We start from the raw sequence: 11,330 nt of genomic DNA on the forward strand, positions 1-11,330 counted from the left end.
CTAGCTTTTCCCACAGCCTTGTCTGCATCCTTTCCCTACCCTTCTACCGTCTCCTGCTCTCTTTATTCTGAGACTGTGCCACAGAAATAAATCAACCCTGCCTCAGGCTCTGCTTCTATGGAACTTGCCCAAAGAGACTCAGCTTAGAGAATTAAAATAATTTGTCAAACAACACAGAGCTACACAAAGAATAAAGGCAAATTTCAAACCTAAGTTGAATTGCACTTAGCCATTATGTTGTGTTGTCATTTTAAAAGAACGTGGTAATGGGAGAGTCAGGCATTCTGCCTCACATGTATTCTTTTCCCTTTGATGCCGTCTAGAAATCCAAGCTGAAAGTGGTAAGATAATCACTGAAAAGCAGTTATGCTCCTGAAAATTTTTCTCAAAGCCCCCTTCACATCCCTGTTTCTCAGGCTATAGACAAAGGGGTTCATCACGGGAGTGACCACAGTGTACATCACTGAAGCTACTGCAGTCTTCCTGGAAGAGTGTGTAAATGCAGCACTAACATACGTGCCTAAGCCCGTCCCATAAAACAAGGAAAAAACTGAGAGGTGAGACCCACAGGTAGAAAAACTTTATACTTTCCACCTGCTGATGGCATTCTCAAAATGGAGGAAGCAATTTGTATATAAGAGAAAATGATCCCAGAGAGAGGAACACCACATAATATGGTAGCTGCAAAATATGAGAAGATGTTATTGAGGAGGGCATCAGAACAGGCAACCTCAATGACCTGAAGAACTTCACAAAAAAAGTAAGGAATTTCCGAATCTGGGCCGAAGGACAGTTGCAACACCATCAGACTGTGGGACAAGGCATTCATGATCCTAATGAACAAGGAAAGTAGAAACAGCAGGCCACAGAGGCGAATGTTCATGATGACTGTGCATGTCAGTGGGTGACAAATTGCCACATAGCGGTCATAGGCCATTACTCCCAGGAGAAAATTTTCCAAAGCACCAAAAATCAGGACAAAGCAGAGCTGGGTGAGGCAGCCTGCATAAGTGATGCTCTGATGCTGTGTTTGGAGGTTCGCCAGCATCTTTGGGATCGTGGCTGTGCTGAAACAGATGTCAGTGAAGGACAGATTGGCAAGAAAGAAATACATGGGGGTGTGGAGGTAGGAGTCAAAGGTGACAGCCAGGACAATGAGTAGGTTTCCCAGGACAGCGATCACATACATGGACAAGAACAGGCTAAAGAGGAGGGACTCCAGTTCTAGATCCTCTATCAGTGCCAGGAGAAGGAATTTTGAAATATCTGTTTTATTTCTGGGTTCCATATTGTTGATGAATGATGGAAAAGATATGATAAGACAGTAAAATGCATGGTTCCTGGAACAGCAGACGCTGCATCACCAGAGGCAAAAATCATCTTGGGAAAGAACAAAAGGAATAAAGAGGAAAACAAATGGGATGTCTTCATGATGCATACTTTGTTACTTCAAAAATAAACAGATGTTAATACAGCAGAGAATTCTGGAAAGGGGCAAAATTGCATCCATGGTTTTTGTTCTGTTTTTGCACAATCTGCTGGCATGATCTTTTATATATTAGGTAATTTTACGAAAACAAACAGATAGGGAAGTAGCCTAATGTGTCTGTCTGGGCCTCCAACTCCTTCATCATAGTTCAGACGCAGACAACAGAGTTAATATGAAAGTGTGTTAAGAACCGGAGATGGAAGGGTAAAGTGAAGCAGTCCCCTTCCCCACAAGAATGCAGGTAAATGTCAGACAATTCTGTTATAGTCATCCTGTTTGCTCAGGAAGAACAGGGCCCCTGCCCTTACAGAGAGAAGGAGGCTAATGGAATGAGAGTTGCTTGAACATTGATGCTAAGATGCAAGGAAAAATGTCAGAATATTTCTGGCATACAGGCAGAGGTTCTATGGGTTACTTGGTTCCAATCATTTTATGCATATACTCTATTCACATCTTCACCTGGATGAATCTGTATTAAAATAACCGTCCTTATTTCCAGACATTAGCTAAGCCATTTTTAGTTACCTGGCTGACAGCACTGAGGAATGATCACACCTGCCCTGGATGGTGAAGTTGGAAGATATGGCCTCAGAAAAGGCAAAGGAGCTAAATGAGGCATGAGGTCTCAGAGTAAGTAGCATCATTTGTGGGCGGAGTCTCAGGTGTGCCTGCTTCCTGACTATGGGAGGGCTGTTGAGTGAAGTGGTCACAGCAGACTATTTGCAGTCTGTATGTCCCTTGGGGCTCAATAGCCAAAGCTCCTCATTAACCACTTTTGTTGTCATTCTGATCCCAGGGCAATGCAAATCTGTAAAGACCAAGACAATAGGAGACATCCAAATTGGAAAAGAAAAGAAACACTACATCTATTCACAAATGACATGACACTTGTTATAGACTGAACTGTGCCCCACAAAAATGTGTGTATCAGTTTGGCTGGGCCATGATTCCCAGTATTGTGTGATTGTCCACCATTTTGTCAACTTATGTGATTTTCTATGTGTTATAAATCCTGCCTTTATGACGTTAATCAGGGTGGAGGGGCAGCAGTTCTGTTGACAAAGCAGGGCTCAATCCACAGGATTGGATTGTATCTTGAGCCAGTTTCTTTTGGCATATAAAAAAGAGATGCAAGCAGAGAGATGGGGGACCTTATGCCACCAAAAACGCAGTGCCGTGAGCAGAGTGCGTTCTTTGGATGCAGGGTTCCTGCAAGGAGAAGCTCCTAGACCATGGGAAGATTGATGAGAAGGACTTTTCTCCAAGCCAAGAGAGAGAGAAAGTGTTCCCCTGGGACTAACACCCTGAATTTGGACTTTTAGCCTACTTTACGGCACTGGGTTGGGTTACTGGGTTACTGTGAGGAAATAAATTTCTCTTTGTTAAAGCCATCCACATGTGGTAGTACTGTTATAGCAGAACTAGATAACTAAGACAACTATATATATATATATATATATTTGTTGTTGTTAGGTACTGTCAAGTTGGTTCCAACTCATAGCAACCCTATGTACCATAGAACAAAACACGGCCTGATCCTTCATCATGCTCACATTCGTTATTATGTTCGAGCCCGTTGTTACAGCCACTGTGTCACTCCATCTCATTGAGGGTCTTCTTGTTTTTCACTGACCCTGTACTTTACCAAGCATGAAGACCTTCTCCAGGGACTGATCCCTCCTGACAACATGTCCAAAGTATGTAAGACACGGCTTCGCCATCCTTGCTTCTAAGGAGCATTCTGGTTGTACTTCTTCCAAGACAGATTTTTTTGTTCTTTTGGCAGTCCCTGGCATATTCGATATTTTTCACCAACACCACAATTCAGAGACGTCAACTCCTCTGCAGTCTTCCTTATCCACCGTCTAGCTTTCAGATGTGTATGATGCAATTGAAAATACCATGGCATGGGTCAGGTGCACCTTAGTCTTCAAGGTGAAAGCTTTGCTTTTCAACACTTTAAAGAGGTCCTTTGCAGCAGATTTGACAAAAGCAATGCATTTTTTGATATCTTGACTTTTGCTTCCATAGGTGTTGATTGTGGATCCAAGTAAAATGAGATCCTTGACAGATTCAGTCTTTTCTGTTTGTCGTGATGTTGCTTACTGGTCCAGTTGTGAGGATTTTTGTTTTATGTTGAGATGTAATCCATACTGAAGGCTGTGGTTTGTTGATAATTCTGCTGAATTACCTTTCTTTGGAATGGGCACAAATATGATCTCTTCCAGTTGTTTGGCCAGGTAGCTGCCTGTCTTCCAAATTCCTTGGCATAGACAAGTGAGTGCTTCCAGTGTTGCATTCATTTCTTGAAACATCTCAATTGGTATTCTAACAATTTGTGGAACTTTGTTTTTCACCAATGCCTTCGGTTCAGCTTGGTGTTCTATTGACTATGCAAAGGCATTCAACTTTGTGGATCATACCAAATTATGGATAACATTTAGAAGAATGGAAATTCCAGAACACTTGATTTTGCTCATGAGGAACCTGTACATAGATCAAGAGACAGTCTTTTGAGCAGAACAAGGGGACACTTTGTGGTTTAAAGTCAGGAAAGGTGTGCATCCTTTCACCATACTTATTCAATCTGTATGCTGAGCAAATAATTTGAGAAGACTGTATCAAGAAGAAGGAGGCATCAGAATTGGAGGAAGACTCGTTAACAACCTGTGTTATGCAGATGACACAACCTTTGCTTGCAGAAAGTGAAGAGGACTTGAAGTACTTACTGATCAAGTTCAAAGACCACAACCTTCAGTATGGATTACATCTCAATACAAAGAAAGAAAAAATCCTCACAACTGGACCAATAACGAACATAATGATAAACAGGGAAAAGACTAAGGTTATCAAGGATTTCATTTTACTTGGATCCACAATCAAGACCCATGGAAGCAGCTGTCAAGAAATCAAAAGACACATTGCACTGGGCAAATCAACTGCAAAAGATCTCTTTAATGTTTTGAACAGCAAAGATTTCACCTTGTAGACTAAGTTGCACCTGACCCGATCCATGGTGTTTTCAATCACCTCCTATGCATGTGAAAGCTGGACAATGAATAAAGAAGACCAAAGAAAAACTGACACCTTTAAATTATGGTGTTGGAGAAGAGTATTGGATATACCATGAACTGCCAATAGAACGAACAAATCTGTCTTGGAAGAAGTACAACCAGAATGCTCCTTAAAAGCAAGAATGGTGAGACTACATCTCACATACTTTGGACATGTTGTCCAGAGGGATCAGTCTCTGGAAAAGGACATCATGCTTGGTAAAGTAGAGGGTCAGCAAAAAAGGGGAAGACCCTCAATTAGATGGATTGACACAGTGGCTGCAACGATGGGCTTAAGCGTAACAATGATTGTGAGGATGGCACGGGACCAGGCAGTGTTTCGTTCTGTTCTACATAGAGCCACTATGAGTCAGAACTGACTCGATGGCACCTAACAACAAAACATCTGCATTAGAAAAGATATCTGTTATGTAATGTCACCATACATGATGTAAAAAAATACAGCATTGTTTGTCAATGAATTACTGCTACACCCAGCAACACGATTGAATTTCAAAAAGCATAATCAGGATACAAAATTCATATATTAAGATTTATCTATTAACAAGTTTAAAAAGAGACAAATTTGTAAATTGGATAGGGATAAACATAGAGGTGATTAAAAATAATCATTAATTCCATTGCCAGTTTTATAAAGAAAATAGGATCTAATACTGCCAATTTCACATGTTTATTAGCTTCCTAGAGCCCATAAACAGGTACCACAAAGTAGGTGGCTTAAAATATGGAAAAAATTGTTGTGTCACAATTCTGGAGGTTGGAGGTCTGAAATTCATGGTGTCAGGAGGCTATTGTCTTTCTGAAGGCTCTAGGGAAAGATTCTTTCTTGTTTCTCACAGTTTCTGGTATCCATCCCCAGGCATTCTTTGGCTTGCAGCGGCACCATAACTCTTCCTCTGTGTTCAGATGACCATCCTTCCTCTGTCTCTGTCTCTTTTATAAGGATACCACTTATCGAATTTGAACCCACTCTATTCCATTATGACCTCATGTTACCTTAAATGATAACAGCTTTGAAGAACCTATTTCTGAACAAGATCCCCTTCAAAGGTACTAGGGAATTAGGACTTTTTGGAGGATGTAATTCAGTCCATAATAAAAAGATTCAACAAATTGAAGAACATCAGAGAAAATGATAAATACGGAATTCAAGATAGGGTTTGCCACCAGGAGGGTAGAAGGCAAGAACACAGGGAGACCTTTCAAATGGTTTGTATGGTGATGTCATTGCTTTATTTTTTAAACTAGGTCACAGGCATATGAGTTTTCATTATATTACTATTCTTTAAGAACTATAGATATGTTTTATACACTGTTTTACATATTGTATTTTAATAAATAAAATTGGAAATATTTCAATGTCCAGATTCTTTCACATTCCAGGTTCTAAATACACTCTCCCATATTCTTCTACTATTAAAGTCCCTAAGCCTGCCAACTCTCCTTTTCTACTGTCCTATTTTATACAAAATGTCTTCCTCAAAATAAAGTCCATCTCCACAAAAAAATTTTTCCCCACAAATACACTTTAAAAAATTTTATATGAGATCCCTAATAGTATGGCCAGCCCACTATGACTTCAATGATTTAATTAATTTTACTCAACTGTATTTTTTTGTATTGGCTCTACTATATCAAACAATGACTCCACTAGAGATGACAAAGAAAAATTGCAAAATAAGGTAACTAAGGAGAAAACTAAAAGCTTCCATACACTCTTATCAATACATCAATGAGAAGGAATCAAAGCAAATAAGGTTTCAGAAACATTATTTCCCTTTTCCCTGCCTTTTCAATAATTTATCATTTGATTATATTACTAAGACAAGTAAAAGCTGCTGATAGATATTATGATACATGTAAACCAACAAAACTTCTGAGGTAAGGTGTAGAAATATGTGAGAGCAAGAAATAACAAGCCTAATAAATAATGGCAACATATGGAACACATGTGTCTTAGTTAAATTTTATTGAATGTTATATGCCAGGCATTGTATTAAATGCTTGTAATAGTTACAGGGGTTATCCTTCCAACAGGCTAAGGCTCTCATAGTAATTATTTGTTCCCCAAACAGAAATTTGATTAAGAAGGGATATATGATGCTATTCTCAGTGATAAGATGGGAGGAGACATCTTCTGTATGGAAAGGTCTATTAACAATAGATCTACTATCAACAATAGGTTCAGGGACAAATGGTCAGTTTTGTGGCTCTGAGTATCACGTCTGGATATGATACCTGACTGTTGCAGCCATTTGTCACCATGAGGGGAACCATTGCTAGGTGAACCATCTCAAGGGGAATGAATTAATCCCTACTGTAATGTTCCAGTACATTTCTTAACTCTGAAGTCTTTATAATGAAAGATAATGCTCTTTACTGTGGGAGCATATTAAAGTCAGTGTTTATATTTTCTAATTACAACTGATGGCTTCCTCACTGATAAGGTTTAATTATATCACAATCATTAGAAACCACTGAGATAATCTAATTATGTCAATTTTATAGATTATGAAGGGGAACAGCGGTGGTTCAGTGGTAGAATTCTCGCCTTCCATGTGAAAGATCCATGCTTGATTTTTGGCCAATGCACCTCAGGCATTGTCACTGGAGACGTGTGTTGCAGTGATGCTGAAAATTTTTCAGCAAAGCTTCCAACTAAGATAAACAAGGAAGAAAGGCCTTGTAATCTGCTCATAAAAAATCGGCCAAAAAAGACACTATGGATAATAATGGTATGATCCTGTTGTGTCATGAGTTGATGGCTAACTTAGCAGCATATAAAATGAACAACAATAGACAATAAAATGGAGCATGGTGGATGCCGATGTTATCTTAAACACATATAGTTTACCAGTGACGTGTATTGGTAAGAACTATATTGACACATAAAAATTCAGCTCCCTTGACTGTCATTGGGATTAACTGCGTTTCCATTCTCATGGCTCTATTCATGGGATCAGGCTGAAGCTAGTCTCTAGCTATGCCTAGAGATTTGCCTACATTCTTTACTTACCCTATCCACCTTTTCCTGCTTTTTAAATTCTAAGAATGTTCCCCCCAAATCAGTTAATAAAGAATCCTGGCTCAGGCTCTGATTCTATAGACCCTGACTAAAGAAACTGAGTTTAGAGAGTTGAAATTATTTGTCAAGCATCACACAGTACACAAGAAGCAAAGTCAGGTTTAAACACCAAATCGAATTGCATTTAGCCATTATGTTGTCTAGTCCTTTTAGAAAAACACAGAGATGGAAGAGTCAAGTATTCCACCTCATGAGCATTCTTTTACTTTGACAAAATCTAAAAACCCAAGTCCAAATGAGGTAATATAATCAATGAAAAGCAGATATGCTCCTGACCAGTTTCCTCAAGGATCCCTTCCTGTCCTTGTTTCTCAGGCTATAGACGAAGGGGTTCATCACGGGAGTGACCATGGTGTACATCATTGAAACAACTGCAGTCTTTCTGGATGAGTGGATAAATGCAGCACTAATATATGCACCAAAAGCTGTCCCATAAAATAAGAAAACAACTGACAGGTGAGATCCACAGGTAGAAAAAGCTTTATGCTTTCCACCAGCTGATGGCATTTTCAAAATGGAGGACACAATTTGAATATAAGAGAAAATAATCCCAAACAGAGGAATGCCACCCAACAGGCTAGCTGCAAAATATATGAAGATGTTATTGATGAGGGTATCAGAGCACGCAACCTTGATGACCTGAATAACTTCCCAGAAGACCTAGGAGATTTCTGGGTCTATAAAGAAAGACAGGCGCAACACCAACAGGCTGTGGGTCAGGGCATCCACAGTGCTAATGAACAGAGAGAGTAGAGTCAGCAGGCCACAAAGGTGGGGGTTCATGATGACCGTGTACCTCAGTGGGTGACAAATGGCCACATAGCGGTCATAAGCCATTGCTGCAAGAAGAAAATTTTCTGAAGCAGCAAAAACCAGGACAAAGCAGACCTGGGTGAGGCAGTCTCCATAAGTGATGCTCTGATTCTGTGCTTTGAGGTTCACCAACATCTTTGGGATCGTGGTTGTGCTGAAACAGATGTCAGTGAAGGAGAGATTGGAAAGAAAGAAGTACATGGGAGTGTGGAGGTGGGAGTCAGACCCAATAGCCAGGATGATAAGCAGGTTTCCAAAGACAGTGACCAGGTATATGGACAAAAACAGGATAAAGAGGAGGAACTGCAGCTCCAGATCCTCTGTTAGTCCCAAGAGAAGGAATTCGGAAACACTTGTTTGGTTTCTAGTTTCCATATTGTTGATGTATCTGATGGAAAAAATGGTGTGACAAGACAATCAAATGTATGCGCCCTAGACCAAAAACAGCAGCACCAGAAACAAATGCCATCTGGGGAAAAGGTAAGACAGGAATGGTGGGAAATACAGAGGGGTATCTTCTGTATGCCCATTATTTATTCATTTAATTAAAAAAAAAAGACCAGAAGCTGATGTAGCTGGGCGTAAACATTTATTTAATAAGAAAAGGGTAAGGTGCTGTATTTTTTTTTTTTAATTACACTATCTGTGCTGTTGGAGCCCTGGTTGTGCTGTGGTTAAGACCATGGCCGCTAACCCAAATGTCGGCAGTTTGAATCCACCAGCTTCTCCTCGGAAACCCTATGGAGCCGTTCTACTCTGTCCTATAGGGTCACTATGAGTCAGAACTAACTCAATGGCACATAACAACAACATCTGTGCTGTTATGATCATTTTAAATGTTTGGTAATTTTAAAGAGAAACAAGTAGACTACGGAGGCAGCCTGAAGAGTTTGCCTCAGGCTCTACCTCTTCCTCCAGAGACTAGTACCAGGCCACAGAGATACTAAAAATTTGTGTTAAGAACCAGGAATGGAAACTTAAGGGGAAGCTGATAACCCTCATCCTTCACCATCACAAGAATGCAACTAAATGATAGAGAATTTTTAAAGTCATGCTGTATAAGAAGGGGCAGATTTCTGCTCAGGAGGAAAATGATCCATGCCATTGTAAAGACAATTAAAAGACTGGTAGAATAAAAGTCTCCTGATATTGGTACAAAGATATAAGGAAACATGTAAGGGAGATGGAAGACGGTTAGGTATGAGTTATTGGCAGACTTGGTTCAAATCATTTCATGCATGTACTCTCTTCACAGCTTCCCCTGGACGAACCTGCAGTGAAACACCTGTCTTCATTTTTAAACATTAACTAAGGAACGACAGGTTACCTGGCTGGTATCACTGAGGAATGATGCTTGACATCTTCCCTGAATGTAGAAGATGTGTCCTCAGGAAAGGCGGAGGGACAAGTGAGGGACAAGGCTCCTCCATATGAGTATCAACTGTGGGCGGAGTCTCAGGGGCACTGCTTCCTGACTGGGGGAGGGCTGTTGAGTGAGGTGGTCATAGGCATACTATTTGTGTTCTCTGTCTCTCTGGGGGATAAATAGCCAAAAAAGCTCCTCATTAATCACTCACTTTTAGTGTCATTCTGATCCCAGGGCAGCGCAAATCCTTAAAGACAAAGACTTCAAAAAGCGAAATTCATGATGGTTGATTTCGTGACCCCGTAAAGGCAGCTACATGCCATCCGCCCCTCTTCACCTGTTCCTGTTCACCTCCATGTCACATACCTTGTACTTGTTAATGCATTAACCTTCTCTGTGTTTCAGCCTTCTTTTTCTAATTCCAACTGAAAGCATCTCTGTCTTTCCAAAGACATTAGAAAGCCCGACTCCTATTTTAGGTGTGAAGATATCGTTTACGTATATGGATATGATATTTAGAAATATAGCTAAAAAAATAAGACACTGTAAAATACAAATATTCAGTGCAGTTTCTTTCTAAAACTCATTGAATGTCCCCTGAACCTTAATCTTCGTTCTGTATATTTTACATAGAGATATTCTAAGCTAGTCTCTGTGATCAATTCTGACTGTGATAACGATAGATAGACTTGTTACTTCTTTTTTAGGGTTCTGTAGCCAGAGTACCCAATTTCATGGCAGTAGTTTCTATGTAAAATTTTATTCACGTTAGTGGAAAGAGGTTGATATTTTGGCTCCTGATTTTTAATGGAGTTATGAGAATTCACAGTATAGGCACTAGTATGCAGTTTATCCATAATCTCAGTAGATTTAGATAGATAACAGCCATTATTTAAGAGGTGAAGATGGTGCTCCAATTTAGTATTCACTCAAATACCTTTACCTTTAATGAACTCACTATTTTCATGGGTTCATCAGTTTATTTTAGCACATCTATTTCTATATAAATTTTTTAACCTATAATTTTCTACATATATTACTTAAAAACCCAGCTTGAGACAAGACGGCATTGTGATGTTACCCTTTGCCATCTTAACTCCATTCACTTCAAATGCATGAAATAAGAGATAAAATAGAACAAGATACAGCCGGCCACAAAAAAAATAAATAAATAAACTTTTCCTGGTCTCACAGAAACACCTGAAGTATAAAAAAATACAAGTTAAAGTTTTCTAGGTAGTATAAAAAAGAAAAACAACAACAACAAGATACTCAAACATAAAGTGGTGCATATAACAGCTGCAAGTTTCAGAAAAGCCTCCATGGAGGAAATAACTCAAGTTACCAGCTCTCTTGGTGGCTGAATTTGTGATACTCTCAGTACTACCAAGTTGGGGAGTCAGGAAATGGAATTCAGGATTGGAGGAGTGGTGATTGGTGAACCTGTAGGACAAGAAAGAGGGAGCACATAATTGCAAAAGAGAGAGGGGAAAATAACCTTGC

At 39.6% G+C, this 11,330-nt stretch overlaps 1 protein-coding gene across 1 annotated transcript; it reads right to left on the reverse strand.

Moving 5' to 3' along the window:
* Positions 1-520: 520 nt before the first annotated feature.
* On the reverse strand, positions 521-1,288 carry LOC135230524 (olfactory receptor 7G2-like). The gene has a single exon (XM_064279884.1). It carries the CDS (start codon positions 1,286-1,288, stop codon positions 521-523), a length of 768 nt encoding a protein of 255 aa, XP_064135954.1.
* Positions 1,289-11,330: the final 10,042 nt, after the last annotated feature.

The sequence above is a fragment of the Loxodonta africana genome, chromosome 3 (genome assembly GCF_030014295.1).
Source record: "Loxodonta africana isolate mLoxAfr1 chromosome 3, mLoxAfr1.hap2, whole genome shotgun sequence".
Taxonomy (NCBI): Eukaryota; Metazoa; Chordata; class Mammalia; order Proboscidea; family Elephantidae; genus Loxodonta; species Loxodonta africana.

Coding starts and splice junctions, on each gene's coding strand:
- LOC135230524 (XM_064279884.1), bottom strand. CDS start 1,288: ATGGAACCCAGAAATAAAACAGATATTTCAAAATTCCTTCTCCTGGCA.